Source organism: Mobula hypostoma, chromosome 8 (genome assembly GCF_963921235.1).
Source record: "Mobula hypostoma chromosome 8, sMobHyp1.1, whole genome shotgun sequence".
NCBI classification, from domain to species: domain Eukaryota; kingdom Metazoa; phylum Chordata; class Chondrichthyes; order Myliobatiformes; family Myliobatidae; genus Mobula; species Mobula hypostoma.
The window spans coordinates 41,477,170-41,498,570 of NC_086104.1; the positions used below are offsets into that span (position 1 = coordinate 41,477,170).

Here is a 21,401-nt window from a genome sequence, read left to right on the forward strand (position 1 = left end):
TGTTTATTTACTGTCACGGTGAATTTTCAGTAAATTTCTATTTGACATGTGAGGAAAAGACATGCTGTATATTCCAATCCAGGCAGTCCCTGTGTTATGAATATTTGAGTTGCATCCATACATATGAATGAGCTTTTAGAATAAATTCAAAAGCTATAAGCAACACACATCAAAGTTGCTGGTGAATGCAGTAGGCCAGGCTGCATCTCTAGGAAGAGGTACAGTCGACGTTTCGGGCCGAGACCCTTCTTCAGGACTAACTGAAAGAAGAGCTAGTAAGAGATTTGAGAGGGGGAGGGGGAGATCCAAAATGATGGGAGAAAACAGGAGGGGGAGGGATAGAGCCAAGAGCTGGACAGTTGATTGGCAAAAGGGATATGAGAGGATCATGGGACAGGAGGCCTAGGGAGAAAGAAAAGGGGGAGGGGGGGAAGCCCAGAGGATGGGCAAGGGGTATAGTGAGAGGGACAGATGGAGGAAAAGGAGAGAGAAAAAAAAAGAAAGTGTGTATATAAATAAATAAATAACTGATGGGGTACGAGGGGGAGGTGGGGCATTAGCGGAAGTTAGTGAAGTCAATGTTCATACCATCAGATTGAAGGCTACCCAGATGGAATATGTTGTTCCTCCAACCTGAGTGTGGCTTCATCTTTACAGTAGAGGAGGCTGTGGATAGACATGTCAGAATGGGAATGGGATGTGGAATTAAAATGTGTGGCCACTGGGAGATCCTGCTTTTTCTGGTGGACAGAGCATAGGTGAGCGGAAGTTTGAGAAGTCAGTGTTTATGCCATCAGGTTGGAGGCTACCCAGACGGAAGATAAAGTGTTGTTCCTCAGGTTGGAAGTATCAGAAGGTTGTTGGTTCAAGTCTCATTCCAGAGACTTGAGCATAAATATCTAGCTCGCCAAAGTGCTGTTGAATGAGCATTGCCCTGAAAAGGTATCATCTCATATGTGGGACAGTAAGCTTGAGCCCAACATGTTAATGGAATATATGTAAGTGATGTGTTCTGTACTATTATTAAATGCTGCTCATTTAAGGTTTATTTATTTATTTATGATCAAAGCATGTATCTAAATTTGATTTTCTCCAGATAGCCACGAAACAAAGAAAGACCATTAAAGACATTCAGAGAGGAACACCAAACCCATCCTCCCTCCCCCTCCATATTAAAAAATAGTACGGCATCCCGATCATCAACCTCCCAAAACCCTTCTCTCCCTGCATGAAACAGAACAGGAACATCAACCCCCAAAAAGCAAATCCTGCCTTGCACAAAAACTAACAGAACATCAACCCCCAAACACCCTCCCCTGGCACAACTAAACGGAAAAGGAAAAGGATTTAAAAAAAACACAGAATATGAGAACCATAAGTCTGAAAAAGCAGTAGTCCAATCCATAAATGCAGAACCACCATATCATCCTACAATATCATCGACATTTGTTGAAAGGGAAGGATACCACACGAGGCAGAGGCTTACGTGCCCGCCACAGTGAGCCACACACTGAAAGGCCGCCCACAGACTCCTCCTTCAGCAGTGATCAAAAGGCAGGCGGCGCTGAAACAAGTGCACACACCTGGAAATTTTGACTCAGTTGTGTTTTTATGTGTAAATTACTCAGAGTTTTGCACTTGTTTATGACCATTAGGAAACTGGACCAGGCATTTACTGCCAAAATTCATTGTCTCTTTTTTTCATACACATGACAAACTTGAGTATGTGGCTTATTTTAATTACTTATTGAAGTTTAATCATAGAATATTTATAGCGAAGGGGCTGTCATGTCCATGCCAGTTGACTAAAAGCTCTACAGCCAAATCTCAGCTTCCTCAGAATCATTTGGTTCATAGCCCTACAGGTTATGACTCTTCGTACATATATAAATAGAGTGTAATAAGTACAGTGAGTTCCAGTTGCTTGCTACCCTCTGAGAAATTCTTTCCTTGACTCTCCTCTGATACTTCCACTTGTGCTTTAAATCTCTCTCTCTGTTTTCTGACCCTTTTGCTCATGGAAATTGTTTCTTTACCTTTTTAGTCTACTTGAGCTGTCCTAATACTTCACACTTCAATTGCAGCTGCTCTGAGATCAATAGGTCATGACTTAAAACCTGTGTAAATATATCACTATAAATAGATCATGTCAAGCTGAAAGAAGTGACATGCACATGACTTAAGGTGCCTTCCTCTCAGATATTGCATTTAGGTTGCAAAAATTCCTCCTGTGAAATTTTTATCGGATGTTATCATGCCTTTGTAAAGATTGTCTTCTGTAACCTGGTCAGTGGTGTTCCTAGATCTTTAGTCTAATCTTGGCTCTGACAATGAGACTTAGTGCCACCCAAATCATGGTACACGATTGGGTCCGTTCCATATTTGACAGGGAAGTCTACTCCAGAGAGCTATGCACTGCTATTCCTTCTCTCCCCTGTGAAGCACTGTTTCAGTAATATCTACCGACCTTCTTCATTGGCCATAGGCTTCCATGGGGAGGTCATTAAATTTGCTGATCCATTTCCAATGTTCAGGTTTTGAATGAAGTAACACCTGCTGTCTCGTGATGAATGCAAAATGTGCAGTTCAAGGTTTAATGCTCAGGAGAGAAGCACAAACTGAACTGCATATTTCATTTTGCAACTGCTCACCAGTACCCAGCTGCTGATCCTTTAAAAGCGAGAATATCCATTTTTTTTTTCTTCATTTCTTCTTATTTGTCCCTGATACTAAACGCAACACCTATGAAAATTACCTGGGGTCTAGTTCCTAGGCAGCAGTGCATAAATTTTGTGAATGCTATGTTTGATTCATCTGTAAGCATGAAAGAAGAATTCAAGTCTCTGCTTGAACCATAATTGCCAGTTTTATAAATACTAGTATTCTCTTTATGACAGTGTTCATGTTGAGCTGGAGGTCATGCTGGAATGTAATGGCCGGAGCAGTTTTCTCTATTATAATAGATTTTCTCTGTCGCTGCTCACAGAATTAAGTGAGATTGTAAAATTAACCAGTGTGTCACTAGTAGTCTTTTAAAAAAAAAATTAAAAGTGCTGGACCAGCATAATGGATGAAGAAAAGAACAAAATATGAATGAATCAGCTTGAAAATTAAATTAAATCAGTTGGCTAGACGGAGGGAAATTATTGATTTGGAATAGATTCTGAGTGGAAAATATATGAGAAAATGACTATGGATGGCTGAACCCTGTTTTCTCATTGTTTTAATGTTTGTTTATCTTAAGGGAAGATTTTTATCAAGCAGAATGCAGCGTCGAGCTCATGGAGCCTTGGGAAGTGTTGCTACAACTCTACTCATATTATCCAATTTGGTATTTCTTTGTGGGAATGAAGTGGGGAAGATCTATTGGAACAGAACTTTCATACAAGGTAACCAGAACCAAAGAAGTGGTATTTGCTAAGATATTTAGTTTCCTTAAACTAAAGGTGACTGCAATTTAGGAACAAATAATTCCAAATGTATTGATACAGTAGAAGACTTCTTTCAATAATTTGGAATAAAGGGTGTTATATGCTTTTTGATCATAATTGTTAGCTCTAAACATGTTATTAAAGCAGAGGACATTGATAGTCTTTCATAGATTCAGCTAAATTACATCAAGCAGTTAAACAATGAGAGATTTTTAAATTTGTCTTACAATGCAAACAGCACATGCCAAAAAGGTTGGGAGAAAAGTTGATGGAATTATTGACTGAATATTTTGAGCTATTAAGTTTTATTCTAAGCAGATATATAATTTCAATTTGATAATTGAATTGGTTTTATTTCTTAAACGCTTCATATACATGAGCAGTAAAAATGTAAGTTATGTCTTCGTCTGAATGTACAATGTGTCAATTATAGTAGTTTGTAATAAATCGTATGTACAGTAAGATGTACAACAGAGCAGTCAATATAGCTTAGAAATACAATTGTGTCAGCGTGAATTAATCCGTGTCATGACCGGTTGGAAGAAGCTGTCCCAGAGCCTGTTGGTCCTGGCTTTAATGCTGTGGTGCTGTGGTACTGTGTCTCAGATGGTAACAGCTGAAACAATTGTGATTGGGGTGACTCGGGTCCCAAATGATCCTTTGGGCCGTCTTTATGCACCTGTCACTGTAAATGTCCTGAATAGTGGAAAGTTCACATCCGCAGATGCGCTGGGCTGTCCGCACCACACTCTGCAGAGTCCTGCAATTGAGGGAGTCACAGTTCCCATACCAGGCAGTGATGCAGCCAGTCAGGATGCTCTCAATGGTAATGGTAGTTGTTTTGCTGTTTTGTAGAGGACCAAATATTTAGAAAACACATATAAAGGATTGTTAAACTGAGGTTGTTTTATAGGTATCTGTTGCTCTTTGGATGTGTGTGTAAAATGCTGGTCAATGTAAAGTGTATTTGAGATATCAAACCATAAGTAGGAGGAATGGTTCACTCTGCCATTCAAGTAGGTAATTGCTCCTCTTCTCATGGCATAACCCCATATTTTTGTATATTTTTACTGGGTAAGAGTGCCAAGTCTCAGGCTTGAGAGCTCCAAATGTCTCATTTTATTTTGGTTAGAGGTAGTCAAATAGTATTCATTGGTCATTGAGCAATGTGAATAAGGGATATGTGATCACAGCAGTTTGGAAGTACTCTTCAGAGAACGTGTACAGCATGTGATTGCAGCTGAGGAGTAAAATAGCTCACTACTGCTGCAATTTCATTTTCTAGATTGTTGATTGTTCAGCTACATAATGTTCTACTGAATTTTAATTTGTTACCAATGCAAAGTGGATATAGCTAGTAGTAAAATGAACTCTGCTTTCGAGCAGATGACTGAATTACTTTGGTCAATATTCAAACTTTTGTGGAATTTTTAACAAAAAGCTTCTCAATTGCAATGTCTTTTCTACTCATGACTACTAATCATGGATATTGTTGACAAAACATTAACTTATAAATGCTGCATGTGGTAGTATATCATCCAACTGATGGCAATGTCGCAGGCCCAATGAAGTTCCGAGAATTAGTCTAGTACTATATGCAATCCTCTCAACAGTGATCAAATGGTTGCACTATCTTAAGCAAATCGATTAAGCATGGCAGACACTATCATTCAAATGTTTTCCTATTGAGATAAGTGGAAGTTATTTATGAATGTGACTAAATGTGAAGTGGGACATAGCACCTCCTAGATTTTCAGAGGGATTGAATTGCTAGCAACCAGTAATCTTCCCACCATTTGACATTGGCTCATTGGCTCTGCTATTCATGCCCCTCCGATCTATCATCTTAACTTCAACATTGTTTCAACATTTTAATGTGATTGATATATTTTAATGCTAAACTTACTGAGTTCACTGAAATGATAATGTTAAATTATAATATATACATAAATATTTTGCCATTGATTTTGGAAAGGAGAAATTTCTTTTTAAACAGCACATTTCATAATCTTGGAGACCCATGGCACTTAAGTTATAAATTGCTTGTGCATGGTCACCTTTCTAAAATCTGTAACATGCTCTTATAGATAAGAAACCTTGCAATAGAAGAAGTGTTAACTGCTGTTTAACATGAAATTTCTTTCCAAAGTTATTTCAAAAAGTTATCTGAAAGTTTTGGATGCTCTGGTGTTTGAACCGGTGCACTCCACTGGGGGCAGCAAAGCATAGTTGTGATTAACTGAAGATTTCCATGGACTGAAGGGTCTGGACTATATACATATACTGTATATTTTGTGTATTTGTATTTTACTTATATTCCATTTGTGCTTCTATATGCGAGGGCTGGGCCTGAAGCCGTGGTGTTGCCTGGCAGGAGTTGGGGCTAGTGTACTCCATTGTGGTTGACTGATATACATGCATATTCTGTGTCGTTATATTTTTCTGATATTCTGTATGTGCTTGTTTTCTCGTATGTATGAGGACTGGGTCTCAAACCGCAGTGTCACGGGGGTTGGGGGGGGATGCGTCGGGACCGGTGTGCGCATTGTCGCTGCTGCTCTGCAGTGCTCACTTGGCGGAAGACAGGCTCTATTGTGGTCGAGTGTGGATTGATGGTGCGAGTTTTGGGACTCTTTTATTGCATGGTTGTGATACCATTTGTGCTTGCTATCTTGTGTGTGCTTTGTGCTGTGTGTGACTTTTGGTACTGTGTTTTGCACCTTGACCCGGTCTCATGTTGTGCTATCTCATTTGGCTGTATTCATGGGTATCCACATATAGTTGAATAAGAATTAAACTTGAATTGAATTCAATTAAGTTTTTAGTTCAGTTGCTGTCTCTCCCACCCTCTCTTTCCACAACTCCCACTCCACTCCAGAAATGAAGGGATCATTAAACTGTCGAAGCAGTGCTTAAAAAAAAACTCCACTATTTGAATGTAGTTTAATTGGTAGGGTCTTATTTAAGAAAGGAAATAGGAATAATCCTGGAAATTATTGACCACCGAGTCTTACTTCAGTGGTGAGCAATCTATTGGAGAGAATTCTTAGAAACAGTTTTTATGAGCATCTGGAGAAGCATAGTCTTATAAGCAATATTCAGCATGGCTTTATGGTTGGCAGGTAATGCCTCATGAGCCCAATTGAGTTTTTTAGGGATGACAAATGATCCTTAAAACAAATTTTAATTTTAGTAAGGTGTTTGGCCAGGATCTCTGTGGTAGGCTCATATAGGAAGTCAGGGCATGTGATCCATGGAAACTTGGCTGTATGGATTCATAATTGACTTGTCCACGGATGGCAGGGTTTGGTCGTAGATGGAGCATATTCTGCCTGGAAGTTGGTGGCCAGTGGTGTCCCACAGGTTCTGTCCTGAAACCCCTGCTCTTTGTGATTGTTATAAATGAAGTGGAAGGGTAGGTTAGTAAGCTTTGAGATGACTTGGAGATTGTAGGTGTTATGAGTACAAAAAAAGGTTGTCTTCAGTTCCAGCAGGATAGAGAAAGGATGCATAGTTGTACAGAGATGTGGCAGATGGAGTTCTATGTAGAAAATTATTAATTGCTACACTGTGGCAGGTCGAACGTGAAGGCAGAGTAGAAGGTTAATGGCAGGATTCTTAGCCGTGTTGAGGAACAGAGGAGTCTTTGGGTCCAAGTTGCTAGATCACTCAAACTTATCATGCAAGTCAGCAGGATGGTTGAGAAGGCCTAAGGAGTGCTGGCCTTCTTTGGTTGGGGGAATTGAGTTAAGGAGCCACTCAGGGATGTGGCCTATATTATTTTTTTTTTGCGACTGTTTTTCTGGTTTTGTAATTGTTTGTGCAGTGTGTGACTGGTATTGTGTTTGCACCTTGGCCCTGGAGGAACACAGTTCTCTTTGGCTGCTCCATCTTGGGTACTAGACTACAAAGTACCCAGGACATTTTCAAGGAGTGGTGTCTCAGAAAGGCAGCCTCCATTATTAAGGACCTCCAGCACCTAGGGCATCCCCTTTTCTCACTGTTACCACCAGGTAGGAGGTACAGAAGCCTGAAGGCACACACTCAGTGATTCAGGAACAGCTTCTTCCCCTCTGCCATCTGATTCCTAAATGGACATTGAACCCTTGGACACTACCTCACTTTCTTTAATATATGGTATTTCTGCTTTTTTCATGATTTTTAATCTATTCAATATACATATATTGTATAAAGTATACTGAATAAGATGTACTTATTTATTATTTTTTCTTCTATATTATGTATTACATTGAACTGCTGCTACTAAGTTAACAAATTTCACGTCACATGCCAGTGATAATAAACCTGATTTTGAACTCGAACTTAACGTGAAAATGCTATAAAACTCTGGTTCAACCACACTTTGAGTCTTGTGTTCAGTTCTGATCGCCTCATTGTAGGAAAGATCTGGGAGTTTAAAAGGTAGTGTAGAGGAGAGTGGCGAGAATGTCTTACCAGGAAAGGTTGAGAGACACAGTACGGCTTTTCTCTTTGAAATGACGGAAGATTCAAGGCAATTTCACAGAGTGTGTAAGATTATAAGAGGCATTGATAGCGGATAGTTAGGAGCTTCATCTCTGGGTGGCAATGACCAATACTAGAGATCATTCCTTTAAAGTGAGTGGAGATGTCAAAGGTAGTTTTATTTTTAAACAGGGTGGTGGTAGAGGCTGATTCAATAGGAACTGTTTAAAAGACTCTTTGGGCACACAGGTGTAGGAAAAATGGAGGGTTATGGGCTTTGTAAGATTCATTATGGAGTAGGTTTTAACAGGTCAGCACAACATCGTGGGCTGAAGGGACCATACTGTGCTGCACTGATCACTAACCTGGGAATCATGATGCATGGGAAAGATGTTATCAACTGTACCCTACAAGTGGCCTTTGGTTACAGCTAACCTGCACACTTGATGCCCAGTTTGTTTTCGCTAGGACCACTTCTCTATAAACCTCCTGCCTGATAGCTTTGATTCAAACATGAACAAAGACACTAAGTTCCAGATGAGAGTGACAGCCCTTGGTTGCATATGACTGTATTTCCAAGTGGCCGTGTCAAACTGAAGTCGTGGACATCAAGGAGGAGGCTCTCCAGTGGTTGGAATACTTGCACAGTGGAAGATGCTTGTGATTGTTGATCCTAGTCCCAGGACCATGCTGAAGGAGTGCTCAGAGTAGTGTCCTGGACACAACCATCTGCAACTGCTTTGTCAATAATCTTCCAACTTCCATTGTGCATTAATTGGCAAACATCTCTAGTTCCTATCCTATATTCAATTCCAATCACAATTCTTCAGTCCGTGATCCATGCAGAGACAACATTCAGTCATGCTCTGAAAATCGACAAGTAGCATACACACTACAAGTGCCAGCCAATGACCATTCTTAATAAAGTTGAATCTAACCATATGTCTTTAACATTGACTAGTACTACTATCAGTGAACTCTCCTGCATTGTACTGTGGCTATAGTGTATGTCATCTACAAAATGAGTAATTATTAATCGCCGTGTCTCCTACAATGGCTTTCCTTACTTCAGATTAGAAGGTGTAAAGGGTTATTCATTCAGGGCCCCAAACAGCTCTTCCAGGTGAGGCAACACTTCACCCGTGAATCTGTTGGGGACATATACTGTGTTCGGTGTTTCTGTATATTGGTGATACCCGACATAGATTGGGAGACCATTTCACCGAGCAGCTATGATCTGTCAGCCAGAAGAAACAGGATCTCCCAGTGGCCACCCATTTTAATTCCACTTCCCATTCCCATTCCAATATGTCAATCCAGGACCTCCTCTACTGTCACGATTAGGCCATACTCTGGCTGGAGAAACAACACCTTGTATTCAGCCTGGGTAGCCTCCAACTGATGGGATGAACATCAATTTCTCAAACTTCCAGTTATGCCCCCCCCCCACCCCTTCACCATAACCCATCCCTTTTCCCTCTCGCTCACTCTATCATCTCGCCTGCCCATTGCCTCCCTCTGGTGCTCCTCTCTGCTTTTCTTTCCTCCATGACCTTCTGTCCTCCCTTATCAGACTCCCCATTCTCTAGCCCTGTATCTCTTTCATCAGTCAACTTCCCAGCTCTTTATTTCATTCCTCCCCCTTGGTTTCACGTATCACCTTGTGTTTTTCTCTCTCCCCTCCCCTACCTTTTAAATCTATTTCTCATCTTTTTTTCTCCAGTCCTGCTGAAGGGTCTCAGCCCGAAACATTGACTGTACTCTCTTCCATTGATGCTCCCTGGCCTACTGAGTTCCTCTAGCATTTTGTGTGTGTTGCTTGGATTTCCAGCATCTGCAGATTTTCTTTTGTTAATCATCACGAGTGCTATTTCCTGTATGACTTAGAAACGTACAACTATTCCTTCATTTGTGTCAGACCTAAATCATGGAACATCTACCAAACACGAAAAAAAAAGGATCGAAAAGTAATCTGGGAGATTATAGGACAGTAAGTTTTACGTCAGTAGTGGGCAAGTCATTGGAAGGAGTACTAAGAGACGGAATCTACAAGCATTTGGATAGACAGGGACTTATTAGGGAGAGTCAAGATGGCTTTGTGCGTGGTAGATCATGTTTGACCAATCTATTGGAGTTTTTCGAGGAGGTTACCAGGAAAGTGGATGAAGGGAAGGCAGTGGATGTTGTCTACATGGACTTCAGTAAGGCCTTTGACAAGGTTCCACATGGGAGGTTAGTTAGGAAAATTCAGTCGCTAGGTATACATGGAGAGGTGGTAAATTAGATTAGACATTGGCTCAATGGAAGAAGCCAAAGAGTGGTAGGAGAGAATTGCTTCTCAGAGTGGAGGCCTGTGACTAGTGGTGTGCCACAGGGATCAGTGCTGGGTCAATTGTTATTTGTCATCTATATCAATGATCTGGATGATAATGTGCTAAATTGGATCAGCAAATTTGCTGATGATACAAAGATTGGAGGTGTAGTGGACAGTGAAGAAGGTTTTCAGAGCCTGCAGAGGGACTTGGACCAGCTGGAAAAATGGGCTGAAAAATGGCAGATGGAGTTTAATGCAGACAAGTGTGAGGTATTGCACTTTGGAAGGACAAACCAAGGTAGAACATACAGGGTTAATGGCAAGGCACTGAGGAGTGCAGTAGAACAGAGGGATCTGGGAATACAGATACAGAATTCCCTAAAAGTGTCGTCACAGGTAGATAGGGTCGTAAAGAGAGCTTTTGGTACATTGGCCTTTATTAATCAAAGTATTGAGTATAAGAGCTGGAATGTTATGATGAGGTTGTATAAGGCATTGGTGAGGCCGGATCTGGAGTATTGTGTTCAGTTTTGGTCACCAAATTACAGGAAGGATATTAATAAGGTTGAAAGAGTGCAGAGAAGGTTTACAAGGATGTTACCGGGACTTGAGAAACTCAGTTACAGAGAAAGGTTGAATAGGTTAGGACTTTATTTCCTGGAGCGTAGAAGAATGAGGGGAGATTTGATAGAGGTATATAAAATTATGATGGGTATAGATAGAGTGAATGCAAGCAGGCTTTTTCCACTGAGGCAAGGGGAGAAAAAAACCAGAGGACATGGGTTAAGGGTGAGGGGGGAAAAGTTTAAAGGGAACATTAGGGGGGGCTTCTTCTCACAGAGAGTGGTGGGAGTATGGAATGAGCTGCCAGATGAGGTGGTAAATGTGGGTTCTTTTTTAACATTTAAGAATAAATTGGACAGATACATGGATAGGAGGTGTATGGAGGGATATGGTCTGTGTGCAGGTCAGTGGGAATAGACAGAAAATAGTTCGGCACAGCCAAGAAGGGCCAAAAGGCCTGTTTCTGTGCTGTAGTTTTTCTATGATTTCTATGGTTTCTAATGTGAGAGCATACTCACCTGAAAGAATACAACTCCAAGGGGAAGCTCGCCATTTCTTTTATGAGGGCCAGTAAAGCATTAAATGCTGGCTTTGCCCGTCTAAATGGCATCCTGAAAAACATTTTTTAAAGTAGATTTTTTCCATTCAATAATCAGAAATTAATAACTTCTGTCTGTCCTTGGCCAGTATTTTGTCCAGAACTGTTTACACCAATCCCACAAAATTTATTTAGTTCTTGGCGATTGTAGGCATAATTGTTGAGGCCATATTTGTGTCTGTCGAGAAATCTTTTTTAGCTTGCTTGCAATTAAAGTGAGAGAGGAAGTCTTTTGGGAGAGAGAATTTTTAATCACTTCTGATATGCTGGTCTTATGGAAATAAAGGCATAATAAGTTCTTGTTTCCAATAACTGGGAATAATGTAGTTGCCAAATGTGAAAGTGCTTGTTGATCACATGGTAACATAATACTGTGCAAAAGTCTTGGACACATATTATATAGCTAGGATGCCTAAGTACTGTAGTTGTCAGCGTGGAGTGGAGAGCAGGTTTGTAAATCTGGTAGAAGCAAAAGATGTTGGGAATGGAAAGGCTGCAGTGCCACGGAAAGGATGTGGGGTAGGTGGCAGAGATGGATTGCCAGGGGTGGGGGTGGCGCAGGTGCAGGTACACCCACCCTGAGACACCGGGCAAAGTCATTTAATTCCAAACAATTGATTTATTGATCATTACAGAATGTCTCTCTGATACTACCACTCATGCCCTTCTCTCTTCTCCTTTTCTCAACCATGATTCCCCTTTCCCTCTCCCCTTCCCACTCTCAGAGCACAATAGAGACCCGTACCAGAATTAGGTTTATCAACACTTATGTATGTTATGATTTTTCTTACAGCAGGAGGACAGTGCGATATATAAAATTATTACAGTACTAAAATAGATCCTTCAACCAGACCATCTCACACACGCACACACATTTACCCTTTACCTTTTTATTCTCCCCACACTCTCATCAACCCTTCCCCAGATTTTACCATCCATATACAATCTTGTAGGAAAAAGCCAAAGAACCCAGAGAGAACCAACAAGGTTCACAGGGAATGTAAAAAATCGACAATGATTGGGACTAGAGTATTAAGGGATTTGTGGCTAAATTTGCTGATGATACAAAGATAGGTTGAGGAGCGGATAGTGTTGAGGAAACAGAGCCTGAAGAGAGACTTGGGTAGTTTTGAGAAATGGGCAAAGAAGTGGCAAATGAAATACAATGTTGGAAAGTGTATGTTCATACACTTTGGTGGAAGGAATAAACGGGCAGACTATTATTTAGATGGGGAGAGAATTCAAAATGCAGAGATGCAAAGAGACTTGGTAGTCCTTGTGCAAGATACCCTAAAGGTTAACCTGCAGGTTGATTTCGTTGTGAAGAAGGCAAATGCAATGTTGGCATTCATTTCTAGAGGTATAGAATATAAGAGCCGGGATGTGATATTGAGGCTCTATAAGGCACTCGTGAGACCACACTTAGAGTATTGTGTGCAGTTTTGGACTCCTTATTTTAGAAAGGATATACTGTACTGACATTGGAGAGGGTTCAGAGAAGATTCACAAGAATGATTTCAGGAATGAGAGGGTTACCATATGAGGAACGTCTGGCAGCTCTTGGGCTGTATTCCCTGGAGTTCAGGCGAATGAGGGGGAATCTCATAGAAACATTCCAAATGTTAAAAGACCTGAACAGATTAGGTATGGCAAAGTTATTTCCCATGGTAGGGGAATCTAGGACAAGAGGGCACGACTTCAGGATTGAAACATGTCCTTTTAGAACTGAGATGTGGAGAAATTACTTTAGTCAGAGAGTGGTAAATCTGTGGAATTTGTTGCCATGAGTGGCTGTGGAGGCCACGTCATTGGGTATATTTAAGGCAAAGATAGACAGGTTCTTGATTAGCCGGGGCATCAAAGGGTATGGGGAGAAGGCAGGGAAGTGGGGATGACTGGATGAAGTGGATCAGCCCATGATTGAATGGTGGAGCAGACTCGATGGGTCGAATGGCCTACTTCTGCACCTATATCTTATGGACAACAGACAGCATTGGGGATCGAGGTAGAACCCATAACCGCATGGAATGATTTGGAAACTTGGGATCGTGCCTAAATGTTACCAGGTTGAAACCTGCCCCACTTCAACAAAAGTCACCAACTCCATTGCCTCAATATCCCAAGTTCAGTTTCATGCTATTAAAAGTACCAATTAAAGTATTTATGTGAGCAAATGTGTTTTTCTGCACAATACTGTTTTACTATTCCATTGAATAATACAAAGAATGCCCTCTGTATGCTGATAATTGAATTATTTTTGGAAATAGCAGGCAGGATAGACAAAGAATAGTCAGTGGATGTTGTTTACTTAGATTTTAAGAACGCCTTTGACAAGGTGCCACACATGAGACTCCTAAACAAGATAAGAGGCCATGGTGTTACAGGAAAGATACTAGAATGGACAAAAGATTGGCTGATTGGCAGAAGGAAAAGAATAGGAATGAACAGGGCCTTTTTTGATTGGCTGCCAGTGACTATTGTTTGCAGGTGATGGGGTTGGGTCCGCTACTTTTCAAGTAATATGTTAATGATCCAGATAATGGAATTGATATCTTTGTGGGCAAGTTTGCAGATGATATAAAGATAGGTGATGGGGAAGGTAGTATTGAGGATCAGGGAGTCTGCAGAGGGACAGATTAGGATAACGGGAAAAGAAGTGGCAGATAGAGTACAGTGTAATGTAGGAAAGTGTTGGTTGAAGGAATAAAGGTGTACACTATTTTCTAAATGGAGTGCGAATTCAGAAATTGGAAGTGCACAGAGACTTGGGAGTCATAGTGCAGGAAAGTTGTCCTTTAGAGCTGAGATGAGGAGTAATTTCTTTAGCCACTGGGCGGTGAATCTGTGGAATTCGTTGCCACAGATGGCTATGGAGGTGTCCTCTTTTGTATTATTGGCTAGCTTACTTTAACATTTCATCTTATCTCTCCTTTTGCTTTTTTTAATTGCCTTCTGTTTGTTTTTAAAAGCTTCCCAATCTTCTAGCTTCCCACTAATTTTTGCTATGTTGTCTGCCCTATCTTTTATTTTGATGCTGTATTTGACTTCCCTTGTCAGCCACAATTGCCCTGTCCTCCCTTTTAGAATGTTGCTGCTTCCTTGAGTTGAACCGATCCTGTGATTACCAGATTACTCCCAGAAACTCCAACGATGCTGCTGTATTGTTATCCCTGCTACTGTCACCTTCCAATCAACTTGACCAGCTCCTCTTTCATGCATCTACTCCACTGAAATACTGATACACCAATTTTAGCTTCTTCCTCTCAATTGTAAGGTGAGTTCAATCATATCATGATCACTACCTCCTTAGGGCTGCGTTACCTTTAGCGCCCAAAGCAAATTTGTTTCATTATATAGCACCCAATCCAAAATTGGTTTTTCTCTAGTGGGCTTGACCCCGCTGTTCTAAAGAATTCTACAAATTCTTTCTCTTGAGATCCAGCACCAACCTGATTTTCCCACTCTACCTGCATGTTGAAATTTCCCATGACCATTGTAACATTGCCCTTTTTTACATGCCTTTTCTGTCTCCTGTTGACATTTCTACCCCACATCCTGCCCACTTTTCAATGGCCTGAATATACTGTAACTCCCATCAGGGTCTTATTTCTCTTGTAGTAGAGATCTTTGATAACGATGCCTGTAATTATTAGTTGTCAGTTCATTGTTGATAGTGTTTAATCCTAGTCCCAAGAATGAACTAAGCTTCTGACATTGAAATTTGTCTTTATCTTGCACTTGCCTCAGATGTTAATTCTCAAAAACACTCAAAGGCTGAGTAACTGACACTGGAAATTTGACAGGATTTTTTGGGAGCCATAACCTAGTTGTGAACTTCAGTGCAATTTACTGAACACTTTACAAAACAGAAAAAATGTCAAAACATTCAAAACAAATCTGTCACAGCTCTAAAAGCTGACAAATCAAGAGCTAGCTGACATGAATGTAAACTGTCGTAAGGTAATAATGTTCACACTAACTCGTTCATGAGATGGCAATTGGCTGTTCCATCTGTATTTGTGCATATGTGCGAGATTCCCTGATCCTGTGAAAAAGAGCAAAAAGGTTAGCCAGGTATCCTGAATAATATTTATCTCTAAATCAATAAAACTAAATGATAGAGCAGTTTTTTTTAAAGTTTGCTGTGTTTAATTGCACATCGGTAACCAAGAGATTGACCAAAGACCAGCTTTAATTACCTTGGTAGCTTTATATCACAAGGTGCTAGAAGTAAAGTAGAAATAAAAAGAAGAATTGCCATCGCCAAAACCAACTTCCAAAAAATGAAACCCATTTTTACCAACAGACACATTTCTATGACAGCAAGGCTTAGGCTACTAAAATGTTATATCTGGCCAATCTTGCTGTTTGCTTCTGAAACATGGACTATAACACCAGAACTCCAAAGAAACTTAGAAACAACAGAAATGTGGTTTCTTAGAAGAATGCTGAAAATATCATATAGAGATAGGGTATCTAATGAGACAGTACTCCAACGTGCCCATACAAAAAGATCTTTAATGAGAACATTAAATGAGAGAAAACTTAAATTTCTGGGCCATGTCATCAGAAAGGGAGGAATAGAATGCCTTACACTACAAGGCCGTATGCCTGGGAAATGCGGAAGAAGAAGGCAAAGAAGAAAATGTATGGACACTGTGAAAGAACTAATAGGTCTAAGTGTGCGAGATATCATTGATGCTGCATGGGATCGTTCGATGTGGAGAGCCATGATCGCACAAGCGTGTAACGTGCAAGGCACATGAAGAAGTTTTTCCTCATCATAGTAGTGATTATATTTCTTAAACATAAGAAACCAGGGACTGGAATAGGCTATTCAACTCCCAGTGTGATCTCACTGGATACCATGTCCCTGCTGTCTCACCATACCCTTCGGTGCCTTTTGTGTTTAGAAATCTATCTACCTCCAAATATTTTTAGCAACTTGGACTCATTTTGTGGTAGAGAATTCTCCAGGTTCACCACCTTCTGAGGGAACAAGTTGCTCACATTGATGAAGTGTGAAGTGATTCACTTTGGAAGGTCACACTTGAAGGGAGGATTCTCAGCAGTGAGGGGAGGAGCAGAGGGAAATTGGGGTCCACAGGCATAGATCCTTTAAAGCTGCCGCATAAGTTGATTAGTTTATTAAGAAGGTGTATGGTTTTGTTTGCTTTTATTAGTCGGAGGATTGAGTTCAAGAGCTGCGAAGTAATATTGCAGCTCCATAAAACTCTGGTTGGACTACACTTGGAGTATTGTTTTCAGTTCTGGTCAACTCATTACAGGAAGGAGGTGGAAGCATTAGAGAGGGTACAGAGGTGATTTACCAGAATGCTGCCATGTCATATGAGTATAGGTTGAGTGAGCTATTGCTTTTCCCTTTGGAGCAACAGAGGATAAGAGTTAAGTTTATGGAGGGGTATAAGGAAATAAGGCATAGATAGATTGGGCGGCCAGTGCCTTTTTCCCAGGGTGATAGTGGCTAATATGAGTGGCCATAAGTTTAAAGTGATTGGAGGTAAGTTTTGAGGGGATGTCACAGCTAGTTTGTTTTGTTTTACAGCTAGATTGGTATGTGCATGGAACACTTGCAGGGGTGGTGATAGAGGCAGGTACGTTCTGAACTCTTATGAGATTCTTAGATAGGTATGTGAATGATTGAATAATAGGGGGTCTGTGGGAGGGAAGGGTTAAATTGATCCTAGAACAGGTTAAATGGTTGGCACAACATTGTAGGCCAAAGTACCTGCACTGTCCCTTCCTCCAGTGATGCTGCCCTCACCTGCGTCTCCTCCATTTCCTGGATATCCTTGTTAACCCCTTCTTCCCACTGCCTTAACAGAGGTGGAGTTCCTCTTATTTTCACCTACCACCCCATGAGTCTCCAATCAAACACATCATTTGCTGCAAATTCCACCATCTTCGATGGGATCCTACCACCAAACACATTTTTTACATCTTCCCAATCTCCACTTTCTGTAGGGATCACTCCCTCTGTGACTCACTTGTCCAGTCATCCCGACCCACTAATCTCCCTCCTGGCACATTTCCCTACCCCTGCCCCATCACCTCCTACCTCACCAAATTCAGTCCTTCCAGGTGAGGTACCACTTCACCTGTGAATCTGCTGGGATTGTCTGTTGTATCCAGTGCTCCTGATGCTGCCTCCTCTACATTAGTGAGACCTGATGGAAACTGGGGTCTGCTCTGTCAAGCATCTCCACTCCATCTGCCAAAAGCGGAATTTCCTGGTGGCCAAACATTTTGATTCCTATCCCCATTTCTGTTCTGACATGGCCTCATCTTCTGCCATGTTGAGGCCACTTTCAGGGTGCAGGAGCAACACCTCATATTCCAGCTAGGTACTCTCTAACTTAATGGCATGAACATTGATTTCTGGTAATTTTCTTCTCTCTTTTAATTCCCTCCCACTTCCCTCTTCTATTCCCCACTCTGGCCTCTTGCCTCTTCTCCTCAGCTGCCTATCACCTCCTCCTGGTGCCCCTCTTTCTCTTTCTCCCATGGTCCACTCTCCTCTATTATCAGATGCTGTCTTCTCCAGCTCTTTACCTTTCCCACCCACCTGTCTTCACCTATCATCTTTTAGCTTGCCCCCTTTCCCCTCGCACACCTTTTTATTCTGGTATCTTCCCCCGTTCTTCGCAATCCTGATGAAGGGTCTTGACCCAAAACATTGACTGTTTATTCATTTTCATAGATGCTGCCTGATCTGCTGAGCTCTTCCAGCATTTGGTGTGTGTTATGCTGGGATTCTAGCATCTGCAGAATCTTAAAAACGCAAACAACAGGAATTCTGCAGATACTGGAAATTCAAGCAACACACATCAAAGTTGCTGGTGAACGCAGCAGGCCAGGCAGCATCTCCAGGAAGAGGTACAGTCGACATTTCAGGCCGAGACCCTTCGTCAGGACTAACTGAAGGAAGAGCTAGTAAGAGATTTGAAAGTGGGAGGGGGAGGGGGAGATCCAAAATGATAGGAGAAGACAGGAGGGGGAGGGATGGAGCCAAGAGCTGGACAGATGATTGGCAAAGGGGATATGAGAGGATCATGGGACAGGAGGTCCGGGGATAAAGACAGGGGGGGGGGCGGGAAACCCAGAGGATGAGCAAGGGGTATAGTCAGAGGGACAGAGGGAGAAAAAGGAGAGCGAGAGAAAGAATGTGTGTATAAAAATAAATAACGGATGGAGTACGAGGGGGAGGTGGGGCATTAGCGGAAGTTAGAGAAGTCGATGTTCATGCCATCAGGTTGGAGGCTACCCAGACGGAATATAAGGTGTTGTTCCTCCAACCTGAGTGTGGCTTCATCTTTACAGTAGAGGAGGCCGTGGATAGACATGTCAGAATGGGAATGGGATGTGGAATTAAAATGTGTGGCCACTGGGAGATCCTGCTTTCTCTGGCGGACAGAACGTAGGTGTTCAGCAAAGCGGTCTCCCAGTCTGCAGAATCTCTTGTGTTCATGCTGTATTGTTCTATGCTCTGCCACAATCCTGACCGTCTTACACCATATCCTGTGACTGTGAACCTTTCTGCATCCAGCCTGTCAAGATGTGTTTCATTCTTTGAAATGTATGGCCCTGTGATATCTTTCTTGATAGTAAGGATATATTTCCGCTTGTGGGTGGCTAATTTAAGATTGAAAGGGTATGTAATGTTTCCTGGGGAGTCATGGTTCTTTGAAACACTCTTCCTTGAAGGATGATAAATGCAGTGTTGAATACTTTTAATTCAAGGTAAATCAACTTTTGATAAGCTAAGGGGAGACGGGTTATTAAAGGTAGGCTGGTTACAGTCAGATCAGTCATGATTTAACTGAATGGGTGACTAGGCTGGGGGACGAGTGCCCAACTCTTGCTCATAATTTGTATAATCGTATATGTCATTATTTCCATCCTATATAACTTTGCAACTGAAGAATATCTTGGCCCAATGGCTGGGAAAATAGATCAAGGGGTAATCTTGTTTGTTCAAGGTAGAAGATCAATATGAGACACCATTATTGGCAATGTGTGAGGATCACAAGCTGTGCCGTAGGAAAGAGACTTTCTTTGAAATGCATGTAAAGGCAATTTAATTGATCTCATGAGCACCAGACTCCACAGCCTAATCATCAGTCCTGCATGTACACTGGTGTGATTGGTGACGCAATTTTCCAGCAGAAAAGAGTCTGTGACAGTGTTACTGTGTCGTGAGCACAGTTTCCATAAACTCCAATGGACTTTCTATATTGAACCCAAAGAAATCTTGCTTTATTGTTAGAGCCAGAATTTTCAAAGAAGAATTAGGACTTTGAATGACTGGGGTACTGTTTTCATTTGTGGATTTGTCATTATTGTGCCCCGATGCCAAAACAGCTCATAAAAAGCAGAAGCCAGCAGTCCTTAAAAGTGCTCAAATATCATTTGCCTTGGCTGAGGCACTACCTTCTGAAACAACTGCAAAAAGGCCTGGTTATTGCTGATCTACATTACAATTTTTTTGGCACCATTCAGGAATTAATTCATATTGGGTTTTAGGGTTAAGTTGGTGCTGTAGAGAATTCTTTACCATTCCAATTAATTGTGCTAAATAATCAGCTGAGGAGGACCTTTTTTGATTGTACAGTAGCAGAATGCCATAATAGCTTATTGCTTATACAATGGATCATGAGATTCTCTCAAGTAAGAAACTCAGTTAATGCTAGTTGTAAAAATAGTGAAGAATGGTCCAGTTAAAGGACCAATCTTAATGGAAATCGTATATTTTTAAACAGCTTGTGTGGAACATTGAATTGTGAAGACAATTGTAAAGAATGTAAGGAGGTGTCTATTGAACTATCCCATTCTGGCTGTTGTGGAACAATCTGCTTAAGGAACTCAGCAGGTTAAGCAGCATCAGGGGTGGTGGGAGGGGGGTGGGGAAGAAATTGTTGAAATTTCAAGCCAAACCCCTGCATCAGCACTGGGGCGGGGGGATGGTCAGTACAGAGACAAGGGGATTGGTGGTCAGGAGCTTGAGGTGCTTAGTGGACAAATGACAGGCAAAGTGCACCTTTGGCAATGGGAGTGAAGATTGGATACAGCTGTTGTAAAGTGAGAAGCAGGCATACTGTATATGTTTATCTGATAAGTAAAGGATGTGGTCACTAGGGGATGGGTGAATGAGCTGCAGTTGTATCTTCTGATCCCTCTTGGCCATTGAGCTCCATATTGAGCAGCCCCAGGACAAGAAATCCCATGATACAATCAATACTTTGCTCAGAGATTTGCAGTATGCCTTGACAGCCAAAGCCACTAAATCTGATGATCCATTCGTTCTGAATCATTTATACCCATGCAATGAGTGGCCACCTCTGAGTAAACTGCACTGTCTCAATTCACATTACTTTTCTCACATCAGGTCCTGTGAGAATCCCAGTCACTATTCACCTATTCGCTGTCATGTGGCCTTTTCATCATAGAACATAGAGGACTGGTAATAAAATACCCTCATTGCAACTTGCTCTCAGAGTACTTATTGCACCTGATCCCCTTCAACAAAGCAGGATGAACTACATTTATCATGCAGAAAGTAAGAGCCATTCTCTGTTTTGTCTCAATAATTTTGGAGAATTCTTTGTGCCTTTTAATCTCTGACCATAAATAATTAAATGGGGGGGGGGGGTTAGTTAATGGCTTAAGAAACAAATAAACAAAATGGCACACTTCCTTATTTCATAACTTGGTCAAAGTAGGTTCCTGCTGCCCATTTCTTTTCAAGCTTAAATTGTTGTCCAGCCTTAATTAACTCGGTCCTAATGTGGAGGTCCCTTTTTATTTGTTGTGGGCTCCGTAGGATCCAGAGGCATGGTCTGGGTGGTAACAGGGTCCCGGGTGATTCAGTGAGAATAACCTGTCCTGAAACATCTCCAGCCCTCTGTGACAAGCTGAGGGAGTGGCTTGACTGGTTGCTGTGGACTTGAATAAGTTTAACATGTTCCTATTGCTATAACCCTGAACTCTGTATTGCCTCCCTGATCATCGC

General features: G+C 41.4%; 1 protein-coding gene across 1 annotated transcript in view; it reads left to right on the forward strand.

Annotated features, from left to right (window-relative positions):
* Positions 1 to 21,401, forward strand: part of hhat (hedgehog acyltransferase) — a 245,303-nt gene that overhangs the window by 123,654 nt on the left and 100,248 nt on the right. The window contains exon 10 of the mRNA XM_063055718.1: positions 3,245 to 3,389. Coding sequence (XP_062911788.1) covers positions 3,245 to 3,389 — 145 coding nt within the window. The remainder of the gene's footprint in view (positions 1 to 3,244; positions 3,390 to 21,401) is intronic.